Here is an 18,560-nt window from a genome sequence, read left to right as displayed (position 1 = left end):
GCCCAGGGCGGTCATTCAGTAAATCCAAGTGGGATCCCAGATCTGCCTTTCCTGACCTTAGACCAGCCAAACCTCCCTTAGGATCTTAGAGGAAGGACAGAGGCCCGTGTAAGCCTGGGGAGGAGGCTGCGCTCTGAGAGCGCGGGCTTCTCCTTTGCTGCTCTTTGTTCCCTGGATCCGGAGCTCTCTGGCACTTTCACTTTCCACAGAGGTGGGACGGGCCTGGGAATCTCTCTGCATCCCTTCTCCAGGCACCCAGCTTCCCCTCTGCCGATGGCAAGTCACCTTGAACTGGCTGCTTCCTCTATGTTTCAGCTCTCCTTTAGACCTAGATCCTAAGCTGTCGAGGTGAGAGGACCCAGCACAGACCCACAGCTGCAGCTGGCCTTGCACATGCCCCACATGTGTCACACCGGAGACTCAGGCTCCAGGTTGAGGGTCTGGAAGGCAAAGGGTGCACTCCTCAAGAGACGGATCTTACAGATGGCCTCAGAGCTTTTGCTGCCCAGTATACAGGCAGGAAGAGCCGTGCTTTCTCTGGTCACACTTTAGCAGCTTAAAGACACAGGCTAGGTGTGCTGGCCCGCAAGTGACCTACCCCAGTCAGCGGCCTGCCCATCTCACTCCGCCACCCTTTCCGTGGGGTGCTGGACCATTCAGGCTTTCTCTGCACAGACAAAGCATGCCGTGTCTCAGGGCTGCTAAGGGTGGAGGCAGGATCTAGAAGTCCAGACTCGATGTCTGACAGTCAGGAAGTGTGGAGGGTCTGAGATCCCCAGAGAGGAGTGTCAACACAGCCTTCCTGGTGCCCAGTGGCCTGAGGCAGACAATTGCACACATTTGCAGACATCCACCCCGTATAGTTACTGTCTCAGCCGGAGTTGATTTTCCTTTTGATTCATTTCTTGTTTTCTGTCCTATCAGGGCCCTCAAGTGGTGCCTGAAGTCAGGGCTGAAGATTCAGCTTCTAGGAAGGCAAGTAACTGTCAGGATTCTTACTGCTTGCACATGTTTAGACTAACAGGAGGACAAGCATGCACTTTTAATTTATTGATTGTTTTTAGCTGAAGATGACCTTGAACTCAGTATGTACCTGAGGATGACCTTGAACTCCTGATCCTGGTGCCTTTATCAACTGCTTTATAGTAATATGTTGCCACACCCACTGTTTGTTTGTTTGTTTTTAAATGTGTTGCTGGTTGGGATTGAACCAAGGCTTGGTACATGCTAGGCAAATGCTCTACCAACTGGGCTACATCGCAGGTGTGTGTGTTTCAATGATCCTTTTATGCCCAGAATGAGCTTGAGTAACTTGGCTGGGCTCATATAGAACTTACAGTTTGGTACTCTGTTCATTCATACTTCTGTAAAGATGCTTCTGGAAACTTTGGCCACTGTACCGTGACAGGGGTGAATTTGCTGTAGCCTCAAGTCTGCTGGAGTTGGTCCTGATTCCTAACAGGAGCTGCATACCCCAGCCAGGGGTTAGGAAAGGGACCTCACACTTGGTTTTTGGTGGAAAGTCCTATGTAGGCAGGAAGAAGGCTTTGTGCTGTGTGGATCTACACCATGTATGGACAGCAGGCCAGGGTCAGCTTGCCTGATCATACTGCAGCCTTGTCCTGCCTCCTATGCAGACCCCTTTGACAGTCCCTGGAAATACTGTTTTCTGGACATGTCTCATGCGCGTTGCTTGTGGCAGACTTAATGGGAGACCTTGTTAGGTGTGGCTACACAGATCAGGCTGCAGTGGACCTGGGGCCTCCTAGGCCTGCCTAGCTAGCACAGCCAGTGTCTTTGGGACCAGAATGAGGATCTGGTATCTGTCTAGTCTGCCTAGGGACTTCCTCAATCCAAATGCTTGGCTATAGGGAGCCCGCAGTCCTCTTGGTGCAGCTTCTATCACAGGGAAGTGAGTTGTGTGAGAGTAGGAAGTGGACCTTTCCCTGGGACATACAGCAGGCTGAGTCTTTAACCTGGACGTCTCCTGCTGCTCTGTGACCCAGGCAGGGCTTGAGCTGGTAGTTTAGTGGCAGAAATGCATTTGGCCCTGTCTTTTAGATAGTGTGTGTCTGCTTACAAAGTCCTTGGCTTGGAATGAGCCAGCCTTCCAACTCTTATAAGTGAAAATTGATTGGGCAAAGGGAGGGGCAGTGTGGTAAGTGTGATGCCCACATTTTGCCTCCTCAGCTTTTCAGCTTCTGGTTCCCACTTACTCAGGGCCCTTCCCTTAAGCACGAGTTGCGAGTTGCGGAAGCACTTGTGTGTGTGCGCCAGAACAGGGGGTCACAGCCCTCAGCCTTCTTGCAGGACAGAAGTTGGGCCTGGATTTTATTTATTGTGAGATTCCTTTAGAAGTGGAAAGGGCACGTGAATTCTTGGTGTTCTGTTGGAATAGTTTCAGTGTGTGGAGTGGAGAGAACACTGCTTGGGGCCTGGATACTTCCTATCAGAATAGGGCATCATTGAATCTCAAGACCCTGTGGGAAACCATATCAGGGAAGGTTCAGGGCCCTGTGAGATGCCCCAGGCCTGGAATTCTCACTGGATCTACTGCAGGGTAATTACTACCTGGTGCCTCTTTCACACCAGGTCAGATCTGACGTCTGTTCAGGCTTCCTTCCAGTCCGGCTGCAGGTCGTTCCCCTTTCAGATTCCATCCACGTGATGTCATGCTCTGTAGCTGACTTTGTGTTAGTCACCTAGGGACTTCTTACTTCCCTCTGTAGAGGTGACCCTGTCCCCTGATACGTCGAGGCAGTCCTGTGTCACCTTTGTCCTGTCTGGAGGCTGCTGCTGAGCTGGGCAGTGGGTTGTGTCCTGTGCTTCCCGGCTGCTGCTGCTGACAGGGTAGAGAAGCGATACTCTTCCCACTTGGTCATGGGGGGTTCACAGTTGGGACATGAGGATTCAGAGAACAGTACAGTTAGGAAGTGGGCTGAGCACAAGACTTGAGGCTCCGCTCACTAGGCTGGGAACTAATAGCGTCACCCTGGGATTTTCAGGAAAGAACATGTTACATGGAGCAGCAGGGGCTGGTGTGCGTGGACCCTCACCCCATCTTGCCAGGAGGATTTGAAGGTGGGGCTGAGTGTGTGAGTCTACTACCTTGTTGGGAGTTCCTAAAGGTGGGATTGAAGGTTATTTACAGAGATAACATCTGATGTGTGTGGAATCAGGGTAGGAGGGGAAACATTCATTCTAAACCAATTCATTCTAAACCAACACTGGCCTCTGCTGAGGTTATTGCTCAGTGTGTGTGTGTGTGTGTGTGTGTGTGTGTGTGTGTAGGATGCTTGCCTTGGGGCCATGGGTTTGATCCCCAGTGTTGTAAGACAAAGCTGCACAAAACAAAGGGGAACAAAGGACCTCACTAAGCAGGTGACTGCTGGGAACCCAGATGGCTGTGGGCTGTGTCCTACCTGCTCCCAACTGTATCCATGCAACAGGCCCTTCCCTTAGTGGCACAGATGGCAGCACCAGTCTCACCTTGCTTCGCCCATGCTCATGTGTGTGAGCATGCGTGTATGCACTGGTATGCATGCGAGGGTAGAGGCGTTGGTCCCTTCCACTAGAGGGTCACATGGTATTCCCCTGCCATTCCCTTGGTCAGACGGGCTTGATATCATTCTTCCTTGGGTGGCCTTTAGGAGTGATGAGGCACCTGTCTGTTCTAAGTCTGACCTCCCCATTGTCTTTTTTTTTTTTTTTTAAAGTTAATGTGAGGTCCCTCCTGGCCTAGAAATGTATTCTTTTCAAGAATGTTGCCCAGACTTCCTTATCACTCTGCTGAGTGGATGTCTTAACTTCTCCAAAGGATTGAAGAGACAGCTCCTGTGATGAAGGGCTCTCCACTGACTCTACATAATGCCATGTCCCTTAAGACCAAACAGACTTGGACTGTCTGGGTGTTGGGCATTGCAGTCACATTGATCCAGAAAGATTGTCTATTAAGGCTTTGTTTCTCCTGGGCCTGGTGTGTCTCTGTCCAGATGGATTCCCTCCTTGCTTCATCCTGGCACAACAAGAACCTAATATGGCATGCGGTACAATATGTGATGGAGAGTGAGCTCTGTGGGGCTGGGTGTCAAGGAGACACATGTAGGATGCTGATCTGTTGCCTGCTAGAGCAGTGGGAGAGTGGGCGTGCATTCCTTGGGACATGGGGAGCAGTGAGGAGCCCTGGCAGGGTGTGCAAGGGATGGATATGAACCACTTACCACTAGCGGCAGAGACAAGCAAACAGTTGGCTTCCAGAAGGGCAGCCTTGTAGCCTTAGAGGACATGTGAAGGGCCTAGGCTGAGGATGAGCTTAGCTCTTGGTGGTGATTCAGGGTAGCCACGGGTGCTGAGGTGGCCCGGGGAATTCCTTAGGAAAGATGGCCTTGAGCCTGGCAGGTGGACCCTGCGTACAAGTGGCTGAGGCAGCTCCAGCAAATAGGCCGCCTATGGACTTTCATATAAAGAGGCGTCCCTTAGAAAGAAGCCAGCAATGGGCAGCCTTACTGAGCTGCTGGACTGTGTGTCCTTAGCATAGTAATTCACCTGTCTGTGCTGGGTGTAGTCCTGTGGGGTTGCCTGCTAGTCCTAGAACATTACAGCTGTTATATGTGTGATCTAAGAGATGCTTTGAGTGTTAGACTCTAGCTGAGGAGCAGTAGACATAGGCAGCCACGTGCACAAACACAGCATCACCTTCTGAGCTGGGAGAGCCCCCGTTTCATCTTTTGTTCTGTCCTCAGCTGTGGAAGAACCCTAGGAACCATGTTCCTTCCCCTCTGTGAGTAATGCTCATAGACCCAAATGTCCCTTACTTAGGGTTGTGTGGCTTCTAGTATACCTATTCTGTGATCAGGAAGGACATTCAGAAAGAGGAGGTGCCCAGAGAGAAGAGTGGTTTTGTTCATGACATGGAGCTGGTTACACAAAGGTAGCACTGGAGCTTTCAGCAGTGTCTAACTTGATGGGATTTCTGCTGAACCCCAGCAAACATCTCACACCCCAGCAGGGGTTTTGGCCATATCCACCTTCAAGACTATTTGGGACCTGTCTCACTCACTGTCTGCCTGCCAGTGAATGGGGAATGTGGGGGAAGAGGGAGGTCAGGGAGGTCAAGGAGTGAAGATGCCCTTGCCAGGGCCCCTGCCCACTAGATGTAGGACCACTACCTTGGCAGACTAGATCTGATCAGGAAGTGTCATGCCAGGCCCATGTTCTAGCCTCAAGGGTTAGAGATGTTGGGTCAGGGCCGGCCACTGCCTTCTAATGCTTTCGACAATGGCACCCTCTTGTTAGCCATACAGTTGGGTGCAGTGTGGGATCGCACACCCAGTAGTATAGCAGGGAGCGTAGCTGGCTAGACTGCCCGCAGTTCCTGTTTCTCTCTAGACATTAAGCCCTGCCTTTGCAGGCCTAGAGGGCAAAGTTTGGTGTTCAGTGTTAAGCATTAACCACTGTTTGAAAGCTCCCATGGTGAGGCCCTGGCCAAATTGTCAGGTGGAGTTTTCTGTCATCTGGAGTGATAGCTGCTCCGGAGCAGCTACTGGAGTGAGTCCTGCTGGGCTGGGTCTTCCAGAGGGAAGACTCCTTTATGCAGAGTCATGGGAGCCCTGTGTAGACAGGAGTGAATGACACTCAGGAGTAGGTAGATAGATAGTCTTGTGGCTGCGGTGACTTGAGGTGCCAGGTCCTCATGAGTGCTGACTGAGTCCCCACTAGGGATCAGTCATAGAAAGCGTGCAACCTTCCTGTTATGCAAAGGAGGGAAGCTGTCCTTTAGGGTAGGGTCAGGCTGTACAGATAAGCCTTCTACTTTTGCTCAACAGCAGAATTGGTGATGAGGCTGCTAGCTCTCTATTCATGTGATGTCCATGGTGGCCAGACCATAGGCAGGTCCAGAGTATCTAGGTTAGTGGATTCTGAATATGTAGTTATGGGGTCCCTGGGTCTGGGTTGCTGAGTAAGCATGTCAGATATCCCCTTTGGCTGGAGGTTTCTATAGAATCATGTCCCTACTAAGTAAAGGCCTGTACTGCTGGTGCTGTTATCTTGGGGTCTAGGATGCTTGTAGGTGGGAGACAGGACTGATACCACCAGCCAGTTGCTAGGGTGCTTAGGCCATTTCTTCCTTCTTCAGTAGGTTTGTTTGAAGAAAACCTTTGGGTCAAGGTGCAGGAGTGGGCTGGTATATTGGGATATGAGCTGGCAATGTCACTTGTTTGTTTTTCGAGACAGGGCTTCTCTGTATAGCCTTGGCTGTCCTGGACTCACTCTGTAGACCAGGCTGGTCTCAAACTCACAGTGGTTCGCTTGTCTCTGCCTCCCAAGTGCTGGTACTAAAGGCGTGCACCCCCACACCCGGCTTGCAGTGTCACTTCTTGATCTGTTATTCTCAGAACTGCACAAGTACTTGACTCACAGCCCCATGAGTAAAGGGTCTGAGGAATTCAAGGGAGGTAAAAAGGTGGCAGCCCTAGAACCGTGTATTCATAGTTAGACACACTTTCACTTTCTCGCTGCTTTGAGCTGCTCGAAGCTTTCAGGGCTGGGGCTAGGGATTTGCCGTCTCTGTCCTTATGGTGGCCTGAGCTCGCGGCTCAGATGTCTATCCACCTTCGAGTGACCCCTTTCTGAAGATGGCAAATGACTCTTGAGAATCTCCCTGGCCTGTTTTCCTCACCAGGGCCTGGTCTCTTACAAAGGCAGCCATGACGTCCTTTGGCCTATTCTGCTGTGGGTCTCTGGCGCCTACAGGCTGGGTCTGGCTTTCAGGGAGGCTCAGGAAACATCTGATGGTCACTGGGGAGGGCTGAGTGCTCTGGAGGTCAGGGGAGAGAATGCCAAGTGGCTCTTGGGTTTCCCTTTTCATTTAATGGAGGGACTTGACCACAGCCCAGACAAATCTCTAACTGAAGCTGCCCCTGGGAGGGTCTAACTGGTATCTTGTGGGTGCTGATGCAGGCCCAGGCCCCGTCCTCCTCTTGCATCTGGGCACTTGGGGGACAGCATGTCCCTTCTCGCCCTGATGCTGCTCTGGTGTCTGGGGAAGAGAGGCTGGATCATGCTTTTTAGCTTCTAGGGCTATGGTTCCATTGATGCCTCATATCCTGAGTTCTGTCCCCCCCAGTGGAATAGTCTGGGGGCTCCAATTTCTTTTGACCATGTCTAGGGTGTATGTTGCCATGCAGATGAACAATGGGTGTGTTTCTTTGCACATGTATTCATGTGCACATGCGTGGTATGCACACATAAGTGCAGTGTACATGTGACTCATGCATGGTGTGTACTATGAATGAGCAAAGATGTGTATAAGTGTGAGTTTACATGAGTACACATGTGTATGCATATGCCTGTGTATGTGTGTACACTCATGCAGATATATGTTGCGTGTATTGTGGCTGAAATAGTGTAATTATAGTGTCTCAGGCTCTGACCTCCTGTCTACGTTGGCTGCATCTCGGGAGACAGTCTCTTGGATGGCAGGCTGCAAAGCTCCTCTGCTTTTCTGGGTTTTAGGCTGGTTTCAGTGCCAGATTTGAAAGCCTATTGGAGGAGATGCCTACCCAGGCTGCCTTGTGAGCGGACGTAAGGAACGCCAGTGACCTTTATGGGCATGTTCTGGGGCTAGTCCTACCCATCCCAGGGTAGGAGGTGGAGCGGGTTTGCAGCAACGTTTGGGGAGCCTTGCTTCACCTGCTCCCTGGTCGCCCAGATCTTTTTAGCGTTCCTCTGAGAATCTTTGCTTTTCCGATCTGTGAGACATGTGGTCTGCTGAGTTGGGATGAGCAGGAGAGTGGAGAGCTCTTTGCACATAGGTACTGACCAAGGTTGCAGGGCTTCCGGCCCTTCTAGGCATCAGCCTTGCTAATGCACTTTGCCACTTTCTGCTCCTGTTGCCATGAGCCTTGTGGAGAGAAGTGTCACTGCCTGCCACCCAGAGAGGCTAGGATGCCACTCAGGGTGTGGGTAACATCAGGGCAGATGTTCTTTGCCTATGCATCAGAGTCCCATCTGCAACTCACCATCAGTGAGCTTGAAGTAAAGGGTGTTGCTTTGCAGGAAGAAAGTGGTGCTGGCCTGAGTGCTGAGGAAACATTCTAAGCCATTAACTTTAAAAGTTCTCACACTGAATCAGGGTGACAGAGAGGCCAAGTAGGCCCTGAGAGTGTTGAGCTGGGACTGGGGCAGGTGGGAAAGGGCAGGGCCTGTTCACTGAAAGACAGCAGCTCTCTACTGGACCTCACTGTCCTGGGACCCTGAGATGGGAGCCAGGTTAGAGGAATGCGTGTGGAAAATGCCACCAGAAGTAAGTGGACCTTTTAGGCTGGAGTTGTGGGTGGTTCTTGTTTCTCAATATTTCCTTTGTTTTCTCTCTAGAATGTGTTGCTCATTCAGCAAGCAATTTGCTGCTGAAAGTGGCAAGGCCGTCAGCTTGGGGCCTGTCAGTCAGCTGGCAACTCTCATCAGCTCTGCTCTGTAGTCTGTTCCTCTTGCCTGGGTTTTCAAGGTTGCTGGGTTTTAGGATGCATGAAGGTTCAGAGAATTAGAGGGCAGTCAAGATCCAGTGGTCATTCTTTGATTTTTTCAGGGCCCTGGAGCTCTGAAACCCATTCTAGCACATAACCGTTTTACAGTGTATGGTGGTGTTCTAGACTCAGGCAAGGCTGTCATTAGGAAAGTTACCAGGTGGAACTCCATTTTGTTGTGGGTGCTTAGTAGTCAGTCCCTATCAGCTAAGCAGTCTGTCCACCTTCACCCCAAGGCCTCTGCACAGACTGGGTTCCTCTGTGACCCATGCCCCATCTCCAGTGTTGCTAAGCTGGGTAGACTTTCCGCCTACACTTGTTGGCAGGAAAGGGAGGAGGCTGCTGGACTTTGCAGCCACCTCTACTGGACAGCCTACTCAGCCTACCAGGGGCATGGCTCTGAGTCTCAGAGGTTGCTTTTCAGCCCTCTCTTGAGCCATTGAGGGATTGGTGATAATACCCTGGAACCCTAACCCAGGAAGAGTCAGGGCGGAAGGAGGGCAATGTGTTGGCTACCATCACGGAGGATGCCATGGCTGTTTCTGTCCTGGAGCAGATCCTCTGCTGAGGGCCAGCAGACTGGCACTGTTTGGCTATGCCTAAGAAACTTGGCTGAATTTCACAAATACCTGATGCTTATCTGGTAGAGAGGTTGTCTCCTCCCATGCCCAGAACCCTGGTCACCTCTGCCCTATGCACACACCTCTTTTACACACATAGATTCTTGAAGGGACAGAGTTCCTGAAGCCTGTGTAGCCTGTAGCCCCTCCTTTAGTGGGCTGAGAGACTGCAGCTACAGGAAGGCACTGTAAATTTTGTTACCTGCTAAAAAGGGATGTTTGCATTTGCATTGCTTGGAGGAATCCTTTAAGGAAGTGTGTGTGTGGGGGACTGGAAGGAGAGTTGGGAAGAGGCTACAATCAGGATATAAAGTGAATAAATTAAAAAAAAAAAGGCCACAGAGAACAACAAAAACCCAAAAGATTTATTAGAGAAGCTAGACTTGAGGTTGCCTCTGAGGACAAGGGTCTTAATGAGGTGTTTGAGGGGTTTCTAAGTAGAAGATGGGTAGGTACAGGTCTTTGTTAAAAGTCAGCAGATTTGCATTTCCATTGGTGAGTCATCCAGACCCAACCTTGAGCTTGGCGGCTTTTCCAGGCATTGTGCTTACAGTTATCACTGGTCATGTTTGTGCACTTGAAAATGCATTAGCCTTCATTTATGAAGCAGGGTCAGCCTGTAGCTGGTGGGCATACATGAGCAGCTGTTCCTAGCCTAGCATAGGGTTGTCCCCATATAAGATGACAAAGTGGAAAACCAAGGTGAAGCTTTTTCTCCAATTTGAAGCACATCCTTGTAGCCCTTCATGATAGAGGTCAGGGGTGGCCAGGGTTTTGTGTAGTTCACAACATGTCTTCCTGAAGCATTTGATTCACTTATAAGAAACTCCATGGTCTCTGGGCCCAGGGCTGGGGTCTGGTCTAGGCACACTGACCAGATAGTGTGGGCTATCATGGGAGGGCCTATAGTAGCTTTCCCCCAAGAAGAACTGCAGCCTCTGGGGATAGATGGGTGTGTGGGCAGTGTCCACAGAACTGCCAGACCCTGTGTGGTCAGGAGAGGAGCAAGGGACAGTGGCCAAGGCCCTTCATGTCATAGGATGCCCAACCTTGACCATCCGGGTCAGCAACGGGGTGTTTGAGCAGGTGGGTAAGTCCTATAAGCTGGGGGTGGGGTCGGGTTCCAAGGTTGGCAGGTTGTTGGGGTGGCTGAGCAGGAACTGGGTCTCTCCAAGCGCCAGGTAGGAATGATGCGCTCCAGCCCAACCTCATGGTAAGATCGTGAGATTGTGCTGGGACTAGTCAGCACTCAGGAGTCATGATGGTGTCACTCCACTGCTGCTGCCAGGATTTGGAGGGTCACTGCCCACTGATGCCTAGGTTCTTTGTGGTTTTCTTGTTTTCCATGGATGTTTTATGAACATGTATGTTTGTGTGCCATGTGGCATCTGGTGCCCATGGAGGCCCGAGAAGACACTGAATATTCTGGAACTAGTGTTGCAAATGGTCTTAAGTCACCTTCTGGGTGCTGGGAATTGAACTCCTCCGAAAGAGCGGAGTTGTTAGTGTCTCAATCCTGTCCCAGGAGTCCTTAGCATATCTAGCTATGATAGATATCTTAGCTGTGATAGTTTTCTCACACTTACACATTTCTGATAACCTGATAGGCCTGAGAGTGAGGTCAGCATCCTGGAGAGCTTCCTCTCACATTCTCTCCTGGGTCTGAGGAGGAAGGATTCAGGGGATGAGTGCCTGTCCTCTATCTGGTATCATATTGGGCCATTCAACACTGTTGTTGCCCTGATGACTGGACACAGATGTCTGAGGCTCTCATGCATGAACCTTACAGGCCCCAGGATACAGATGTCAGAAAATAGCAGTAGGTGGCATGAGAGGCATGGTACCTTCAGTTGCATCCTTTAGGGACTGCCGGTTGTTTCTTTCTAGGAGGTCTGGCTGGCTTCCCTTGGTTTTGAGGTTTGTTTCTGTTTCTGCAATCAACTTCTAGTTTTATATATGATGTTGCCAATTCAGGGACCAGTTCACCTGGAAGGCATAACAGAAGTGCATGCTTTCACGAGGAACTTGTATGATTGGCGGCACACTCTCTTTAAAGGAAAATTCCCTCAGTACTCACTTCTGTGTCGCAGGTCCTGTGGGTCTGTGCTTTCACAGGCTGTGGGGGCTTGCAGCAGGTCCATGGCAGCTCAGCCATGCAGTCTTCACCTCTCTGTTGTTTCTGTGGGCAAGGCTTGCTGGAAGGTTAGGGTGCGTCCATAGCTCATTTGTTCTAGTCTTGATTTTATGACTGAAGATCCTTGTTTTAAGATCTCATTTGTCACTTGTTTTGTTTTTGTTTTTTGAGAGAGGGTTTCTCTATGTAGTTCTAGGTGTCCTGGAACTTGCTGTGTAGACCAGGCTGGCCTCAAAGTCACAAAGTTCAACCTGCCTTTGAGTGCTGTGATTAAAGGCATATGCCAGACTTTGTCATGTTTCTTACTTACAAAAGCAGCCAGTAGAGATAGTCACTGTGCGGCAAAAAAGGGGTGGGGGACTGACTGACTTATCTGCATCTCTGTCCCAACACCCACCCTTACATACCCATGGTATCTCCAAGTGATGGCATTCTATATCCTGTTCTGCATTTAGAGGGGGTGCGTGGCTTTGCAGTTTTCTAAATTTTGGTGCATCTCAGCTATGGAAGATTCTGGGCTCAGCCTGCCCTGTGGCTTCCAAGTGAAAAGTATTTCTGTAGATGACGGAAGTCAATCACTTCTGGTCCATAAGTATGGAGGTTCATCAGAAGAGTTTGTCTTCCTAGGATAGAGAGAAGGCTAACTTTGTTAGGGTTAGCCTGTGGTCTTGTGACCTGGCCTCATCTTACCCACAGGTGGAGAGATTCTGTTTGTCTGGTATCTACCTGCAGAGTACTGGTGCCTGGATTTTCTCCCAGCTGGTGTGAGGCCTGTGCTTGGCTGGCAGTGGGTACCTGACCCAGTGTCTATTCCTCATCATGCCATCCCTCTGCCTCCTTGGTGGCTGTGTACTCAGCTGTCCTCTGCCCAGGATGCTTATAGCTGTTGTAAATATATGGGGGGGGGGGGGAGCGAGAGAGCAGCTTTGCCTTGGTACCTAACAGTTTTTAGCTCTGGTACAACTCAGAACCCTTCAGTATGGCATGTGCATCTGGGCAAAGGGTCAGATAACTTTGTAGAGAACACCAGCTATGACTGCTCAGAGTGGCATTACGGCTGCCCTTTACAAAAGACCCAGGCAGGTGACTCCTAAACTCAGGCTGTGGGTGGATGCTGGAAGAATGGCTTCTGAATCACTTTTGCCCTTCTGTGTCCTTCTGTGCTGTCCCCCCTCCCCCTGGAGACTGGCAACCTGAGCTGAGCTGGAGGTGAGCAGCAGAGACTTTGTTCAAGGTCATGAGCTTGAGTTGGCTCCATTTTAACAACTGAGGGAGAATCTGAAACCCTGTCTCCTAACCCCTGAAGGGTAGTTGGCTGGTGAGTCACACCCTGATCCTCTGTGTCCTTAGAGCTAGTGACACCAGGGTGTGTTGCATTTGTATTTGATTTTTTTGTTCTTTCCGAAATAGGTTCTCACTATATAGCCTTCATTGGTCTCCAACTTACAGTGTAGACGAGGCTGGCCTGCAATTCACAGAAGTCCTGCCTGCCTCTGCCACCCAAGAGCTGGGATTAAAGGCGTGTGCTGCCACACCTGCCTTCTCTAACCTGATAATTAATGTATTTCCAGACATCAGAAAGTTGTGAAAATACAAAGAAATCTTCCTGTGCTTGGCCTCAGCTCTCTGCCTGTGACATTTTTCCATCATGAAATATTCTTTCCCTTCTCCTGTGTCTGTCTCTCAATATTTGTTCTTAAACTGAAGTGTTTGAGAGTATGCAGAGCTTGTGAGGCTCTTTTGGGGTATACTCTCCCCAAAACACGTTTTTCTTTCAGAATCTCTGTAGAGTTACCAGGTGGCAGAATTAATAACGTTCACACAACGAAGATCTTATTTGAGCTTTACCAGGTCATAGCCTTGTGGTGTCACCACAGAAAGCCTGCTACCCTGCCTCATTCTAGAATTTTCCTGTTGGCCTCTGCTTTCTAGGCAGCAGGAACTGCAGGTTTGTGAACTACAGCTGGATAGTGGCATGGTGGGAACACCCCACTGATGTCTAGGGTCAGGAGTGCAAGCTGTCCAAGTACTCTTTACCGTGATGTTACCCCCTCTGTGACTAAGCTGAGCCTACCCCACTAGGCTGTGTACCCCCTCTGCCTTCCAGGTACAGGTTCCCAAGGCCACTGGTCTGTATACCAAGGTGTTGTAGCAGGTCTCCGTGGCTCATACAGTCCTCAGATGCCTGTGTATGTCTGTGCTCCAATCAGTTGATGCTTAGATGGCCTCAGAAGTGGTCATGGGAGATGACCCAGATGGGGCCTCTTGCCTTCTGACATGCTACTGACACTTCCTGGTCACATTTAGTCTTAGCATCCCCCCCCCCCCCCCCCCCGCCTCAGCCCTATAGTAGGCTGAGTAGAAAATGAGCTTAGCAAGCCAGCTGTGGGTACCCAGTATACATTTAGCTACTAGAGCTTCTTGGCTTGTTAGCTGACAGAGCTAGGAAGCTATACATGTGTGTGCACGTGGGTGACATGTACACATACCCTGAGAAGCCCAGAGTTTCCATCGTGACCGTGACCTCAGTACTCATCTGGTCCTGGATGGGGAAAAACTGGCCTCCACTGTCCACCAGTGGAGTTTGTTAAATTTATATCACACTTATCAGAAGACCTGGGATGCTGTTCTAGGTGGTTCCCCATACTGTGTGAGGAAGGAACTTAAGAACAAGGATTCTGTGATTGGTTATAGTGTTTCAGGTGGTTAGCATAATATTTATGTAGGTTCAAAGGTTTTTTAAAGGAAAGTATTGGCTCAGGACCTCCGAGACTAAGGTCTCTGCACAAAGGAGATTTTTTTTTTTTTTTTTTTGCCTCAGAGAGACAAAGGGAAGGGAATAAGAGAGAAAGACAGGAGATAGAGGATGAAGAAGAAGGGGAAAGGAACAAGAGAGAGGGAGGAGGGCTGTTTGTCCCAGAGGACAATAGAGAGGAGACCAACATGGTCCATTGGCAAATGGCAGTTTACAAAGGTAAAATAGGAAGTCCTGTGTTAGGATTTGGTGTTTAATTTTAATTGGTCAGGTTGACTAGGTGAGCCAAAGGGAGCTTTTAATTGTTGGACTTCAATACTTTGGTAGCTGGACATTGGTGGTCAGCCTCAGGAGGAGGAATTGTCCGAAGAAGGGAATTTGCCAGCGTTAGGAATGCAATCTAATGGTTTTTAGCAAGGCAGAAGGAAATCGGGGAGGCATGTTCACCAAATAAGAGCTGGCCAGAGAGTCCCTTTAAGTTATGCCTCTGGCCTTTGAAGAGTTGAGCTACACTGTTCTGTTCTCTCTTCACCAGGGTCTCTTATACCTGAAGTTTCTGTCTTGCCATAATCCACTTCTCCTCTGTCCTTTGGTGCCACTTCATCTGTCCCTTGACTATCTCATATCTGTCACATGCCATAAGATTTGAAGCTGGTGAGATGAGATCCCACACTGGGGATAGCTGAGAGTACAGGCTCTTGCCTTCAGGTGATGGGGGATGGTCGCTGATCTGCAGGATGTAGATCTGCTGATCTACAGGCCTGGTGTCTGTGTAATGGTAGGTATGGGTTTGATGGGTACGGGGGAGGTTGTGCTTTGGCCTATAAGCCTTCATTTGTATGAAAAGCTTTGCATTGGTTATGCAAAGGTGAGCATGCGTGCGAAGGTAGATCTGCATACCTCACTCCACCCCCAGCTTCCTAATCATCCAGTAAAGGATATTTTCAGCCAGCCATATTTTCAGCTTTAGTCCATAATGTGGCACACAATCTCGTCCTCTCCTACTTGCTCTGAGATTCTGATGTGAGTGGGACTTGAAGTGTGTGAGGGCCTCACTAGGGAGAATAGGTTGTGTACACAGAACACACAGGGTATGGTCTCTGGGTGGGACTGTACCTTGCTATCCATATGCCTCTGTGTCCCCAAAGCTCCTGTCCTTTCAGACACTGCAGAGAGGCATAATGTGGCTGTGTTCTCAGCTGTCTGTGCTGCCTGTGAATTTTCTGCAGAGGACTGTCATTCATCCTAGTTCTGATCCTACCTTACTGCAGTTCCTTGGTGATGTGGGAGAGCCTGAGGCATACCAGGGGTACTTGTAGCATTTGGGTGAGTACTGGCAAGGGAGTTAGTTTCTGATTAGAACAAAGCCACTTCTGGGCAGTGGGCGCTAACGAAGTTTTCTCCCTCTGCTTTGGTTTAGCATATGTAACCAGATGCCACATTTTTAGGGGCCTAGTTGAATTCAGGGCAGGGCGCTTTGTGTTCCTTTGTTCCCTGGCCCCTGATGACCTTGATTATTGGAGTTTGTTACCAGGGCCTGGGTCAGGTGTATCCTGAGACTGAAAGGGTCCAGTGAATGTCAGAGACCTGCGTCAGCCTCTTCAGTTAGGTACCATTCAGATTGGTGGTTAGCCGTGGTCTAAACTAGCTGATAGGGTAGGAGGTGTGTGTGTGTGTGTGTGTATGTGTGTGTGTGTGTGTGTCCGGAAGGCCAGCATAATCCTATTGGGATCTGAGGAATTTGAAATTCAAAGCTACTGTCAAAACAAAACAAAACAAACCTTGGTGTGTGTGTGCCCTCCCTCGGAGAGGGCTTTAGTCTTTAATGGGGCCAATCTGTTTTGTGGAGTTGTTGGCGTTTAGGACAGTAGTCCCCAGAAGTATCACATGCGCAGTTTGTAGGACTTGAAAGGGGACATAATGTAACTTCCTGTTCACCAACTGGAGGCTGTTCAAAATTCTTTTCATCTGGTTCCTGGTTCCTCCTTCCAAGTAGCTACTTTGAAAAAGTCCAAGAATCATTGCCCTGCTCCCAGTCTTCTCTACTCTATACTGCTGATCCCAGGACATGCTCAGGAATCAAGGCTTTGGTTCCCGATGACAGTGCAGGGGACTCAACCCCATCACGTCAGGATGGGGTTCTTGGCCCCCCTGCAGTCCTTTGTTTCTGTCATCTGAGATTCCAAGCCTTACTTAGGATCTTACTGCCAAAAGGTGACCTGGGCTCCAAGAGGAAGAGTAGCCCACTGGAGGTTGCCTTCAGGTTCCTTCCTTCTTCAAGGATGCTCCATCCTGCAGACCTCTGACTGCAGTACCTCAGGAGCCCTGCTTATCCCATAGTGTATGCTAAACTGTAGCCCATATGTCCTTTATGACTTAACAGATGTCTACGTCTGGAGGCAGCTGGTGAACATGAAGTATCCAGGCCATGTGCTCAGTGCCTCAGTACTCCATGTTCAGGAAGCCCAACCCCCAAGGTGTGGTCTGTGGTCTCCTCATCCCAGGCTCCATAAGATTGCATTGGTTACTGGACCTGCATGTCAAGGGCCTTGAGTGTCCAAGACTCCCTGTTGACTCTGGGCACATAGAGGAAGCACAGCTTAGGATCCTGACTGATAAGGGTAGTTGTAGAAGGGCCTCCAAGGGCTGACTACCAAGCTACAAACTCCCTTGTAGGGTACTAGTGTGAACTACACTGTAGGCCAATCTGTTATCATCACCCTGCCCCTCCTTTCTGTTTCCCAAGGCTGTTCTTGATTTTTTTTTTCGGTCCCCTTTGTACTTCCCCTTGCTCCTACTCCCTTCGACCCTTGAGGATATGTGTGGCAGCTCTCTGACTTCCCTGTATCATTCTCACACAATGTTTGAAGCTGTAGTTTGAACCTTGGTCCCTGGAGCATCAAGTACTGGGGCTGGAGAGAAGTGCTGCCCATATCCTCCCATGAAGCTGTCCTCTATGGGACACTCTAGCTCCCTCCACCCCCGCCTTTTCTACAGTCCCCTTCCTGTGGTAACATCTGTGTGTGGTCCAGCTTGGCCTCGGTTTGTTAAATGACCACATCCTGGGTATCCAGGCTCATCAGCCTTGTTTTGAGCTCCCAGAGGTATCGGTAAGGCCACATTTCAGTGCATATCCCCGTCTCGTCTCATCTCATGTGTGGAAACTGAGGCAGAGAGGACTGGTCTAGGAACCTGGCATCATGAGGCATGCCCTGTGTCCCAAAGGCTAAGGAGTCCCTTCGAGGCACATCTCTGCCAGGACCCTGACAGGGAAGGAATTAGAATACAGGGTCCCATTCCTACTGACTTGGCCATTCCCTGGCTCAGGGCCTGCATGGCCTGGGGACTGGCCGTGTTGGAGTATTGGCAGAATCATGTTGAGCTATTCAAGTGGCCCCCGAGAGTGGATGGGATAGGCAGCGTTAGGGTAAGAGGTCAGAAGCAAATGAAAATGAACTCAGGTGTCGGCATCTTGGCACCTGAGGACACATGAAGGCGCATTTGTGGTGGTCTGAGAAGGCTGACTGCGGGCATGCCTGCGTCTGGGCTAAGAATCCCAGGTGTCTTGTGGGAAGCCACCGTCTCTGCAATTGGGTGATGTGCTCTCTACTCCCTACATGGTTGTGCACAGGGAACCATTGAACCCGGAAGTCAGTGTTCAGCTCTGCCTGCCAGGTCCCACAAAACAAGTGCAGGGGAAGTGCAGGGCCAGCAGCTGCTCTTCAACAAAGGTACCAGCCCTATAAATGGAGGGAGACTTTTGGTTCTCATTAGTAGGCAGTGTGGACTCGATTTTACCTTAACTTACCTGTGTTGGGAACACAGACACAGAACATGGTCATGTGAGCAGAAAGAAAGCATAGATAAACAGTGTCTTTAGCCAGGGCCACAGGTGGGGCTGGCCTTGAGCAAGGTCTGCGCGGTGCCTGCCTCCCAGAGCCGCATGCTCTGCTTCTGCTCCTCCTTCCTGAGATTGACCTGACTGCCTTCCACAGGAGATGGAAACCCCAGGGAGAACAGCCCATTCATCAATAATGTGGAGGTGGAAAGAGAGAGCTACTTTGAGGGGAAGAACATGGCACTTTTTGAGGTAATTTTATTTTAGTTTCTACACAAAGAACGTCTATTAGTGAAGTGACTTTTATGTGGGGAAAGTAAAGAAGCAGTCACCTCTTCTGTCCAAGGCAAGGCCAGCCTGGGCTTTGAGGAGGGAGGGGCAGGATGCGTCTGCCTGAGATCCTCTGAGCTTAGCTATCCACGAGAAGTGAGCTATGACCAGGCAAGTGCATCTCTTGATAAGTGAGCTGCCACCTGTCCAGTGACCTGCTGCCCTGAGTTGTTGGTTAACCTGCTTCCTACCTATCTGATGGTTTACTGCCCCCATAGGAAGAGATGGACAGCAACCCAATGGTGTCATCACTGCTGAACAAGCTGGCCAACTATACCAACCTGAGCCAGGGTGTGGTGGAGCATGAAGAAGACGAGGACAGCAGGAGGCGGGAGATCAAGGTACACACATGGCCCTC

The 18,560-nt window shown here is 50.1% G+C and overlaps 1 protein-coding gene across 2 annotated transcripts in view; it reads left to right on the top strand.

Annotated features, from left to right (window-relative positions):
* Slc12a7 (solute carrier family 12 member 7) overlaps nucleotides 1-18,560 on the top strand; it is a 76,666-nt gene that overhangs the window by 26,135 nt on the left and 31,971 nt on the right. For both annotated transcript variants that reach the window (XM_060380355.1, XM_021631412.2), the window contains exons 2-3: nucleotides 18,030-18,124; nucleotides 18,421-18,543. In XM_060380355.1, coding sequence (XP_060236338.1) covers nucleotides 18,030-18,124; nucleotides 18,421-18,543 — 218 coding nt within the window. The remainder of the gene's footprint in view (nucleotides 1-18,029; nucleotides 18,125-18,420; nucleotides 18,544-18,560) is intronic.

Source organism: Meriones unguiculatus, chromosome 3, assembly GCF_030254825.1.
Source record: "Meriones unguiculatus strain TT.TT164.6M chromosome 3, Bangor_MerUng_6.1, whole genome shotgun sequence".
Lineage (NCBI taxonomy): Eukaryota > Metazoa > Chordata > Mammalia > Rodentia > Muridae > Meriones > Meriones unguiculatus.
Note: the sequence above shows the minus strand (reverse complement) of the source record. Positions and strands in the feature narration are given on the sequence as shown.